General features: G+C 38.3%; 1 protein-coding gene across 1 annotated transcript in view; it reads left to right on the top strand.

Moving 5' to 3' along the window:
* The window catches only part of GABRA3 (gamma-aminobutyric acid type A receptor alpha3 subunit), a 338,987-nt gene that overhangs the window by 306,892 nt on the left and 18,963 nt on the right, over positions 1–13,132 (top strand). Inside the window, exon 9 of the mRNA XM_030934036.1 lies at positions 6,639–6,850. Coding sequence (XP_030789896.1) covers positions 6,639–6,850 — 212 coding nt within the window. The remainder of the gene's footprint in view (positions 1–6,638; positions 6,851–13,132) is intronic.

The raw sequence follows: 13,132 nt of genomic DNA, 5'->3' as shown, positions 1-13,132 counted from the left end.
TGGAGAGATTATTCTGAATTATCTGGAATGGGGCCTAAATGCAATCACAATATCCTTACAAGAATCAGGTAGAGGGAGATTTGACTGTGGAGGAGAAAGCAGTGTGATGACAGAAGGAGGAAAGATTTGAACATGCTCTGCTGTTGGATTTGGAGAAAGAGGAAGGGGATCATGAGTGAAGGAATCTGTCATATAGCTGTAGAAGCTGAAAAAGATAATAGATTATTCCTTTAGAGCCTCCAGAGGGAGTGCAACCCTGCTAACACCTTGACACTGGACCAGTGAAACTAATTTCAGACTTCTAGCATCAAGAATTGTAAGAAGATATTTAGTTGTTTTAAGCAACTAAATTTGTAATAATTTGTTACATAAACCAAAGGAAATTAATACAAGGACACTTCCCATAAATTCAATATCATTGAAGAGTTATGCTTGCAATGCAAGAGAGTACTAGAAAAATACACTTACCAGTGCAGAGAGACAATAAAGAAGCATGTTTCTTTTGGCCTGGGCTTTGTGTGAAATATGAGATTCCTTGATAATTCATTTGCTAATTCAAACTTGGCCTCACGTTAATTTAGTATTTATATTTACATTAATTGCATTGATGTGAGAACCTACAAGTTAAAATGTTAATGTAAAAAGTGATTGCAGAATTTTTTATGTAAGAAAAAAAGCAAGAATAGCCAATATATCCTTCTAAAAAAGAATGAAGTAGAGAGACCGGGAGTGGCAGCTCATGCCTATAATTCCAGCACTTTGAGAGGCTGAAGTGGGAGTACTGCTTGAGCCCAGGAGTTCAAGACCAGCCTGGGCAACATAGGGAGACCTCGTCTTAAATTCTTTCTTTTTAATTAGCCAGATGTGGTGGCACATCCCTGTGGTCCCAGCTACTTGGGAGGCTGAGGTGAGAGGATTGCTTGGGCCTGGGAAGTTGAGGCTGCCATGAGCCACGATCATGCCACTGCACTCCAGCCTGGGTGACAGCGTGAGACCCTGTCTCAAAAGATTTTTAAAGAAAATAAGATGTTCCCCTTCCCGAGTCCAAGTGATCTCATTGTTCAGTTCCCACCTATGAGTGAGAACATGCGGTGTTTGGTTTTCTCTTCTTGTGATAGTTTGCTAAGAATGATGGTTTCCAGCTGCATCCATGTCCCTACAAAGGACACAAACTCATCCTTTTTTATGGCTGCATAGTATTCCATGGTGTATATGTGCCACATTTTCTTAATCCAGTCTGTCACTGATGGACATTTGGGTTGTTTCCATGTGTTTGCTATTGTAAATAGTGCCGCAATAAACATATGTGTGCATGTGTCTTTATAGCAGCATGATTTATGATCCTTTGGGTATATACCCAGTAGTGGGATGGCTGGGTCATATGGTACATCTAGCTCTAGATCCTTGAGGAATCGCCATACTGTTTTCCATAATGGTTGAACTAGTTTACAATCCCACCAACAGTGTAAAAGTGTTCCTATTTCTCCACATCCTCTCCAGCACCTGTTGTTTCCTGACTTTTTAATGATTGCCATTCTAACTGGTGTGAGATGGTATCTCATTGTGGTTTTGATTTGCATTTCTCTGATGGCCAGTGAGGGGGAGGGGGGAGGGGGGAGGGGGGAGGGGGGAGGGGGGAGGGGAGAGGGATTGCATTGGGAGTTATACCTGATGTAAATGACGAGTTGATGGGTGCTGACGAGTTGATGGGTGCAGCACACCAACATGGCACAAGTATACATATGTAACAAACCTGCACGTTATGCACATGTACCCTAGAACTTAAAGTATAATAATAATAAAAAAAAGAAAAAAATAAAAAAATAAACAAGGATCCATTCAAAAAAAAAAAATAAGAAAATAAGAAAGCCTAAAATACAGCCATATGTATGGAAACTTGATTTATGATAAAGATGGCACTGCAGAGAATTAATTTGAGATTGATCATGGATTTAAATATAAAAGTTAAAAATATGATTCACTTAGAAGAAAATATAAGGCAATATCTGTGGACCCTTTGGTAGACAGAAATTCCTTAGTTCACAAAAACATAATAACAATAAGGAAAAGAACTAATAAATTGGACTTAGTCAAAATTAAAAATTTCTGCTCATCAAAGGATAACATTAAAATAATGAAATGGCAAGCCATAGCCTGAGATAAAGCACACTATATCTGTGCAGACCTAAAAAATATATTTTGAAATATTTATATATTCTGAAAATATAAAAAGCTCCTAAAATTCAATAATAAAAGGTCAAAGAATCCAATTTTTAAAATGGGCAAAAGATGTGAACAGATACTTCATCGAAGAATATATACAAATGCCCATAATCATGTGAAAGGATCCTTAATATCATTTTTTTTAAAATTAGGGAAATGTAAACTAAAACCTCATGGAGACATCACTTTAAATACTAGAATGGCTAAAATAAGCACTGACTGTATGAGATGGTAACAGTGGCTCATTCGTTAAACAATACATTTAGAATAAAATACTGTAACATAATGTAATATATATCTGTTGAGATGGGGATATATGGAGATAAAATGTTCCAAGGACTTTCACTATCAGAGAAAAGTGTTAAAGTATCAATTAACGTTATTTATTTTATTTTATTTTTTGAGGCGGGTCTTGCCCTGTTGCCCAGGCTAGAGTGCAGTGGTTCCATCTCAGCTCACTGCAACCCCCACCTCCTGGATTCAAGCAATTCTCCTGCATCAGCCTCCCGAGTAGCTGGGACTACAGGCATGCGCCACCTTGCCTGGTTAATTTTTGTATTTTTAGTTGAGAGGGGTTTTCACCATGTTGGCCAGGCTGGTCTCAAACTCCTGATCTTGTGATCCACCCGCCTCAGCCTCCCAAAGGGCTGGGATTCCAGGCAGGAGCCACCATGCCCGGCCTAAAGTTATTTTATTTTATTTTTTAAGTCAAGGATGCACGCTGACTGAAACTCTCATACATCTGCTGGGAAAGTTAAATGGTAAAATTACTTTAGAAAACAGTTTGGCAATGCCATATAAAGTTAAACATATGCTTACTATATAATCCTGTAGTTCCATTCTTTAGGTATTTACCAAGAGAAATGAAAGCATATACTCACACACACTTACATGTAAATCATCCCAGTATCTTTATTCACAATAGTTGAACACTGGAAACAATCCAGATATCCATTACTGGGTGAATGAATAAACAAATTAGGTAATATCAATACAATGGAATGCTGCTGTGAAATTAACAGGAACAACCCACAGATAGATGCAACAACATGAGTAAACCTAAAAATATGCTAAGTGGAGGAAGCCAGACACAACTGAGTACATACCGTAAAATATTTATACGAAACTCTAAGAGAAAAATCTAATCCATAGAAAATGAAAGCACATCAGTGGTTACCTAAGACCAAGAAGGGGATGGTATGGGCACAAAGGAATCTTTGGGCAGATGGGAATATTCTATAAATGATACTTATGAGAAAGGGCAGAAAGGGGTATCACCAGATGGTAGATGTCTCAAAGGAGCACAGGTTACAACAACACTGTGATCTGGTAATGGTCTAAGAAGTGCTAGACATCAAAGAAAATATGGATTGTACCTCTTGAGCTCTTGATTCTGAATTATCAACCACATTTTGAGAACCAAAACAGTGTATTCAAGAGGAGAGTCAGGTTTCAGTTAAGGCCAAAAGGGGTTTATGCATTCAGAGAAGAGGTTGAGAAAATAGGTGGACTCACTAAGTCATAGAGTGGCAGAGTTAGGCAGTAAGAAGAGTTTGTGATAAAGGGTTCATAAGGGTATGGGTGGTAGGGTCAGATAGGACTTTGTAAAACAGAATTAAGCCTGACTGAAAGTGAATTAACAAATATCCTTGCCCTTGTGGTGGTGTCTAAGGTAAACAGATATATGAAATGTGATTAATTCTGATTATTTCCTAAGGGGAGAATGAGTACTCATTTTGAATGCTGTAGTCTGAAATACCTAAATTTTTTATCCTTAGGACCTAACTCTGTATAAGGCACAAAACAGACAGTTAGCAATGTTGGAGAAAAGAAGACAATAAGAGCTACATTCATAATAATAATAATATATTTAATAATTACTGCAAGAAAAGTACGTTATTAATTCTGATGGGAACGGTACAGTGGGCTACTTGGCTGTGCCTGAGAATCAAAGTCCTTTCCACTCATCACAGATGTGGTTTGGTATAAGAGACACATGTCATCATGTAAGTGCACTAGAAGTGCTCAAAGGAGATGAGGGAGGACAGTCAGTTCTACCTGAGCCTTTTCAGAAATATTTTTCTAGTCTTGAAAGAGAAGCACTGGTGACAGGCTGAATATCTTTTAAAATGCCAAGAATCTCTTCGTCCATCCATGAAGTGTACCAAAGGCTGGATTGAGGGCCCTACCAGCTCTGACTAGCTAAGAGCTTTCAAAAAATTGACAGTTTTAATTAAGCCCTAGAGACTAGAGCTCTAGAAATCTCTACTGAGATATGGCACAGAAACACTTATGTTGCAATACAGTTCTCTCCATCTAAGCACTAGCAGCACACTGCTATGAATGTGTCAGAGTGGACAACTGCATTTGCTAATAACCATTAATGAAGTAGCTTGTTTCTCCCATTAAGTAACTCCTTGCTTGGTATGATATGAAGGTTTTCAAGGCCTGGATCCATTCTCAGAGATTACCAGATTACAGATTCAGAGTTTGTTAATAAGTATTAGCTATGTGGCAGATTCCTTACATGGCTTAAAATGTGTTTTGACTAATCACCCTTGATTACTCCCCGCTTAGTTGGTGCAAAGGTACTCCTTTAGGGTATTTCTGTTGAAATTGTAGAGTCTTTTGCAGTCTGGATTTTCATTTATATAGCAAATATATAAGTAAGGTACTATAGCAGACCAAGATAGAAAAGGAAGCCCCAGAGGCTTCAGCACACATGGTTGACCCTCTGGGTAAAGTTAATGGACACAGTGCCTTCTCTGCTTGATTTCGCATATAGCCTCTTTCGCCTCATTAGGAATTCATTCCATGCCCTGCTTGACCCAGGCTAAGGAGGCTCACTTTCTGCATCCTCTTCAGCATGCCAATACTCAGAAAGACATTCTGACCATTTCCCCTTCCTCAAGTTTGAATGACTTTGTACATATACTGCTTTATCAAAATCCTGGGGGACAGAGACAGTAGGGAATATTCATAAATGAGCAAAATGGAGGCACAGAGAGAATAAAGAAATTGCCTAAGATACAAAGCAAGTAAGTGGGATCACTCAGAACATCTAACTTCTAGTGTAGTACTCATTGAGACTAGGAACACATTGCTAGCAATTGTAAAATTATTATGATAATATTGTTGTTAACATTAAGTATACTATTATAATTAATTATATAGTATGACAACACTATTGTTCAAACAACAGTAAAGACAATAGTCATGTTAATTACAGAAGCTACTATTTATGGAATAATTACTCTGTGTCAGGTATTATACTATAGACTATATATATATAATCTTCAATCCCCAACAAATCTCTGTATTATCTGGTGTTATCACCCCCCTTTTACACATGATAAACTGAGGCTCTCTGGGGTAAAACACCTTATTCAAGGTCATATTACTAGTAAGTGAGGTTGCCCAGTTTTCAGCCTAGTTCATTCTGACTCTAAAGCTTATACTGTTAATCACAAGTATATATATATATATATTCACATGCATAACTAAAATATGAAAAGATTAGAAAAAACGTAAAATATAATTTAAACATAAATAAAATTTAGCCTTGAATTTAGAATAACACTCCCCCCAAAAAAGAATAATTGATCTAAAGACAAGCTTGGATTTGGCAAAAACTCCCGAGAAACAGATTTCAAAATAGTTTTCATCGTTCACAAAGCCCAGTAGGGACCTAGGGTGTGATGCAGCTACAGAACCACTTTCCACAATAGTTTGCTGCATTATCAGAAGAGTGTCCAAAATTAAGGAAGTAAGCATCCTACTGAATTCCGACCATGTCCTGAGTCTTGGACTCAGTTCTAGGCTATTCAGAAAAAAAAAAAAAAAAAAAAAAAAAAAAAAAGCCAGGATAGGAAAGGAAGTAACCAAGAAAAGGAGTTCATGAGGTGAACATGAATCTCCATGTTCATTCTGAAGATGAGTAGTTTCGCAAGGAACCATAGCCCTTTTTAAGTCTCTGAAGGCCTGTTCTGTAGAGTAAGGAGCATATTTTTTTCCTTGTGTGGTCACAGAAGAAACTCCAAGATCGGTCTGTGGGCCAGTAGCTAGAAGAAGCCAGATTTCAGTTCGTGAGCTAGCTTTTTCTAATTAAAATGCTCTCTTACAATGAAGTGGGCTACCTGCTCTTCAATGGAAATATTTAAGCAGAAGCTAGAGGACAATTAAATGTAATCCATTGCAGATGCCTATATAGTCTTCTGCCAAGTGGGATGGGCTGGTTACTAGGTGGACCCATCAGATTTGATAGTCTGGTTTTTTTTTTTTAATTTAATTTAATTTTAAATGGGCCATTTTGAGTGGGGTAAAGCTTCCCCTTTCAAATAGGAAATCAGTGATTTCATCGAATAAGTTCTCAATGTCTTTCAGTTGCAACTGGTTCTCATCTTTTCTCTCCTCAGGTGTCACCACTGTGCTTACCATGACCACCTTGAGTATCAGTGCCAGAAATTCCTTACCTAAAGTGGCATATGCGACGGCCATGGACTGGTTCATAGCCGTCTGTTATGCCTTTGTATTTTCTGCACTGATTGAATTTGCCACTGTCAACTATTTCACCAAGCGGAGTTGGGCTTGGGAAGGCAAGAAAGTACCAGAGGCCCTGGAGATGAAGGTGAGATATAGCAAAAGAGGAACTGAGAAGCACCCCCTGAGAGACCTGTATTGGGACCAGGAGTGGGCAGTCTATAGCCTGCAAGAACTGGGCAGGGCTATGTGCTATTCACTGGGGTCATCAATCCAATTCTCAACTGGAGTGCTTCTTGGCAACCTGGCATGTTGTCTAAGGGCAAAGAAAAGAGGGCAGGTATCAAGGAGGATTGATGTCTTGTGGTGAAGGATCAAACCTAAATGTGATGCTGCTAGATTCAAGGGGGACCCATTGGTACTTACAAAGTCACTCAGAGGCTTGGACTCTATCTTCAACCCAGAGTACAATCTCTAAGGCCACCTCTGCCCCTCTTTCCAGTATATTCAAATTATAGTCATAACAAAATGATCATTTTTCCTTCTGTGTCTACTTATTTTGTATTCTGTACCTGAGATGCTGTTTGTTTTTTCCCCTGCCTGCTAAAGACCTACTCATTCTTTAAGACCCAACTGAAATGTTACTTTCTCCATAGAGCCTTTCTGGAATCATTCACAGATTTACCTTTTCTTGAGGCATGGGTGCTTCTGATATTAAAATAATTTATTTGTATTAGTTTTTGTCTTCCTCTCACTAGACTTGAACATTTTGAGGGCAGGGGCTTGTCTACATCTTATTTCTAGCTAGCCAATATCCTTGCATAGCATCTGACTCACAGTAAAAGCTGAATAAATGTTGACTGGATTGGTGCATTGATGGGAATGAAGAAGAGAGATTAAAATCATTAAACCAACTACATTGATAGGAATAAAACATGAACACAGTGAAATCAAGATTGTTGTCCCTGGCTGCTTTAAATAAGTTCAGGTCACTAGAACTAGGTAAAGATTACCAAAATATGCTAAGAGGAACGGGCAAATGTGATCTCAGGACCATCCTGGTACTCCTCAAATAATCATGGAGAAGAGAAATGGTAATGATTTTTCAAATTAGGAGAAAATATGTATTGCATAGAGTATAGATTGGTGAGTTGGCAAAATTTTTGAATAAATTTTACTTATTTAGATAAAATTTATTAACTCCTTGCTATAAATTATGAAGAAATAAGTATAGTTCTACTTCCTTAATCTACTCTATCTGCCATAGGATTTTTTTCGTTGGTTTTATTGTACTTAATCTAGTTGTTAACTTTGTACCCTTAAAATATATTTATTCCTCCATAACTTGGTTTATCAGCTAGGAACAGGGTCTGTTAGCCCCCCACCCACGATGAATATAAGGAAATCAGTACACATCCACTCCTACCTCTCCTTCTCTCTACCAGTTCCTGTCATCTCCTTACTTCTGTTTGCTATACTACTATTGCTCCATTATTATGTTTTATAACACTTATATCCTTCCATGCAATTGTAAATCCTATAATTGTTCAGTCATAGTTCTACATTTAAATGGGTTCTTTTCTTAAAATCGTCCTTGTATCTATCATTTCTATTCATTGTATATTTACATCAATTCCTTTTTTTAACTTCTAAGTTCAAGGGTACAAGTGCAGGTTTGTTATATAGGTAAGCTTGTGTCATATGGGTTGGCTGTATGCTGTACAGATTATTTTGTCACCCAGATATTAAGCCTAGTATTCATGAGTTATTTTTAATGATCCTCTCCCTCCTTCTTCCCCCCACTTTCCCAAAGGCTCCAGTATGTGTTGTTTCCCTCTATGTGTCCATATGATCTCATCATTTAGCTAACTTCTATAAGTTTCTTTAAGATGGTCTCATGGGAACCATATTTTCTTCTGTTTTGAATATATAAAATCAATGTCTATTGTGTTTATACTTAAATAATAGTTGAGCTGTTGTGCAATCCATGGGTCACATTCTCTTTCTCTGATGACTCCATTAAGACATTGATTACAATACTCAATTGGTCATTTTCTTCCTTTTGTAACAAACTTTGCACTAGTACCATGATAGTTAGTCTTCAATTATTACTTGAAGTTGCATTAGAGAAATTTTTTACTACCCTTGTTATGTATGGAAGTATCATTTGGGGGAGTAACTGAGAGAGTTAGCAGGATAGTAATGAGTAGCTGAGAATGAGTAGTAGAGAGTAGTTTGAGCATCACTTGTTGTCTATACAATCTCTTATGAGTAGTCTTCCCTGTAGTTGTGATTCTACTTCTGACTAGTAAGAACTTTCCCTTATTCACAGGAAATCCCTCTATGTTGATACAGGTGTCTGTGTGCATGTCTCCATGTGTGTTTGTGTATGTACTTGTGCATGTGTATGCGTGTATAGTGTTATATTCTTTAATTTTCCAGTCTCTGTCTCCTCTGCCACTATGTGGTAGTCAGAGTTCCGGGATGTCCTCATAACCAGCTTGAAAACTGATTTTATTTCAAAACAGGGATTGTTTCTTTCCTTTGTCAAGTCATGCCACACACTTTTGGGACACTATCTTTGACCAGAAATCTGGAGCAGCAGGTATCCTCAGTGTCATCTTCACCCTGATCTGATTTTCACTGCACTTCACTTTCACTTTCCCTTCACTTAGGAGCCCTTACTTTTTGGGATTAAGGTTATAAAAGCTATTAAGTTTCACCAAAGACAGAGTTTTGGTTTTTATTTCTCATCTTATTGTTTTTCGTTGGTTCCAGAGAGGAAAAGTGAGCAAAGATATCCTTATTCCGACATATTAAACTGGAAGTTCCCTAAAATATATTATTAAACAGATAGATATTTTAGGAGCAGTTACAACAATCAGTGATATACAGCTTGAGTTCACTAATAAAAAATTATATCAAACTAACCTCATGGGCATTTGTCAACAGTTTATTGGACTAGTGGACCAGAAAATGTCATAAATTTTAATAAAACATTTGACTAACTTTTTAAAAATTATACCTCCATGAAGAAAAGGAAGCAGGCTGGATGCGGTGGCAGGCAGATTGCTTTAGCTCAGGAATTTGACACCAGCCTGGGCAACATGGTAAAATACCATCTCAAAAAAAAATTAATAATTGTCTGGGTGTGGGTGCACATGCCTGTAGTCCCAACTAGTCAGGAGGCTGAGGTGGGAGGATCATCTGAGCTCGGGAAGTTCGGACTACAGTGAGCCAAAATCGCACCACTGCACTCCAGCCTGGGCAACAGAGTGAGACGATGTCAAATTAAAAAAAGAAGACAGAGAGGAGAGAGAGAGAGAGAAAAAGGAAAGAAGGAAGGAAGGAAGGAAGGAAGGAAGGAAGGAAGGAAGGAAGGAAGGAAGGAAGGAAGGAAGGAAGGAAGGAAGGAAGGAAGGAAGGAAGGAAGGAGAAAAAATAGTACAATTAGGCTGATGTAGTTGGTTGACCAATTCAAATCAAATAGAATTAACTGATGGCGCTGGGTGCAGTGGCTCACACCTGTAATCCCAACACTTTGGGAGGCCAAAGCAGGCAGATCACTTGAGGTCAGGAGTTCAAGACCAGCCTGGCCAACATGGCGGAACCCCATCTCTACAAAAAAACAAAAAATAGCCGGGCATGATGGCATACTACTTGGGAGGTTGAGACGGGAGAATCACTTGAACCCAGAGGTTGCAGTAAGTCGAGATTGCGCCACTGCACTCCAGCCTGGGCAACAGAGAGAGACTCTGTCTATAAATAAATAAATAAATAAATAAATAAATAAATAAATAAACTGATGGAACGACAGACACCAAACTGAATGGAGGTCCCTGCGGATACACTACAGGACTTTGTCTTTGACCCTGCTTTTTCAAATGTTGTTATTAATGACTCAGATGAAGACATATAGGGTAGAAGACTCAAATTTATAAGCTGGTATTAATGAATATTGATTGGGAAATGAGTATTTTCTGAATTAGGAATCAAAAAGGATTTCTAATTTGAAAGGACAAGCTTAAATTAAAATATTAACATTTGCTAAATCAAACATAAATTTATTTTATTTTTTTTATTTTATTTTTTATTATTATACTTTAAGTTCTAGGGTACATGTGCATAACGTGCAGGTTTGTTATATATGTATATTTGTGCCATGTTGGTGTGCTGCACCCGTCAACTCGTCAGCACCCATCAATTCATCATTTATATCATGTATAACTCCCCAATGCAATCCCTCCCCCCTCCCCCCTCCACGCTCCCCATGATAGGCCCCAGTGCGTGATGTTCCCCTTCCCGAGTCCAAGTGATCTCATTGTTCAGTTCCCACCTATGAGTGAGAACATGCGGTGTTTGGTTTTCTGTTCTTGTGATAGTTTGCTAAGAATGATGGTTTCCAGCTGCATCCATGTCCCTACAAAGGACGCAAACTCATCCTTTTTTATGGCTGCATAGTATTCCATGGTGTATATCTGCCACATTTTCTTAATCCAGTCTGTCACTGATGGACATTTGGGTTGATTCCAAGTCTTTGCTATTGTGAATAGTGCCGCAATAAACATATGTGTGCATGTGTCTTTATAGCAGCATGATTTATAATCCTTTGGGTATATACCCAGTAGTGGGATGGCTGGGTCATATGGTACATCTAGTTCTAGATCCTTGAGGAATTGCCATACTGTTTTCCATAATGGTTGAACTAGTTTACAGTCCCACCAACAGTGTAAAAGTGTTCCTATTTCTCCACATCCTCTCCAGGACCTGTTGTTTCCTGACTTTTTAATGACTGCCATTCTAACTGGTGTGAGATGGTATCTCATTGTGGTTTTGATTTGCATTTCTCTGATGGCGAGTGATGATGAGCATTTTTTCATGTGTCTGTTGGCTGTATGAATGTCTTCTTTTGAGAAATGTCTGTTCATATCCTTTGCCCACTTTTTGATGGAGTTGTTTGTTTTTTTCTTGTATATTTGTTTGAGTTCTTTGTAGATTCTGGATATTAGCCCTTTGTCAGATGAGTAGATTGCAAAAATTTTCTCCCATTCTGTAGGTTGCCTGTTCACCCTGATGGTAGTTTCTTTTGCTGTGCAGAAGCTCTTTAGTTTAATTAGATCCCATTTGTTAATTTTGGCTTTTGCTGCCATTGCTTTTGGTGTTTTAGACATGAAGTCCTTGCCCATTTTATACTTTAAGTTCTAGGGTACATGTGCATAATGTGCAGGTTTGTTACATATGTATACTTGTGCCATGTTGGTGTGCTGCACCCATCAACTCGTCAGCACCCATCAACTCGTCACTTACATCAGGTATAACTCCCAATGCAATCCCTCTCCCCTCCCCCCTCCCCATGATAGGCCCTGGTGTGTGATGTTCCCCTTCCCAAGTCCAGGTGATCTCATTGTTCAGTTCCCACCTATGAGTGAGAACATGCGGTGTTTGGTTTTCTGTTCTTGTGATATTTTGCTGAGAATGATGGTTTCCAGCTGCATCCATGTCTCCAAAAAGGACACAAACTCATCCTTTTTTGTGGCTGCATAGTATTCCATGGTGTATATGTGCCACATTTTCTTAATCCAGTCTGTCACTGATGGACATTTGGGTTGATTCCAAATCTTTGCTATTGTGAATAGTGCCGCAATAAACATACATGTGCATGTGACTTTATAGCAGCATGATTTATAATCCTTTGGGTATATACCCAGTAATGGGATGGCTGGGTCAATGGTACTTCTAGTTCTAGATCCTTGAGGAATCGCCATACTGTTTTCTATAATGGTTGAACTAGTTTACAATCCCACCAACAGTGTAAAAGTGTTCCTATTTCTCCACATCCTCTCCAGCACCTGTTGTTTCCTGACTTTTTAATTATTGTCATTCTAACTGGTGTGAGATGGTATCTCATTGTGGTTTTGATTTGCATTTCTCTGATGGCGAGTGATGATGAGCATTTTTTCATGTGTCTGTTGGCTGTATGAATGTCTTCTTTTGAGAAATGTCTGTTCATATCCTTTGCCCACTTTTTGATGGAGTTGTTTGTTTTTTTCTTGTAAATTTGTTTGAGCTCTTTGTAGATTCTGGATATTAGCCCTTTGTCAGATGAGTAGATTGCAAAACTTTTCTCCCATTCTGTAGGTTGCCTGTTCACTCTGAAGGTAGTTTCTTTTGCTGTGCGGAAGCTCTTCAGTTTAATTAGATCCCATTTGTCAATTTTGGCTTTTGTTGCCATTGCTTTTGGTGTTTTAGACATGAAGTCCTTGCACATGCCTATGTCCTGAATGGTATTACCTAGGTTTTCTTCTAGGGTTTTTATGGTATTAGGTCTAACATTTAAGCCTCTAATCCATCTTGAATTAATTTTCGTATAAGGTGTAAGGAAAGGATCCAGTTTCAGCTTTCTACTTATGGCTAGCCAATTTTCCCAGCA

Source organism: Rhinopithecus roxellana, chromosome 7 (genome assembly GCF_007565055.1).
Source record: "Rhinopithecus roxellana isolate Shanxi Qingling chromosome 7, ASM756505v1, whole genome shotgun sequence".
Taxonomy (NCBI): Eukaryota; Metazoa; Chordata; class Mammalia; order Primates; family Cercopithecidae; genus Rhinopithecus; species Rhinopithecus roxellana.
This window is presented reverse-complemented; position numbering and strand designations above follow the sequence as displayed.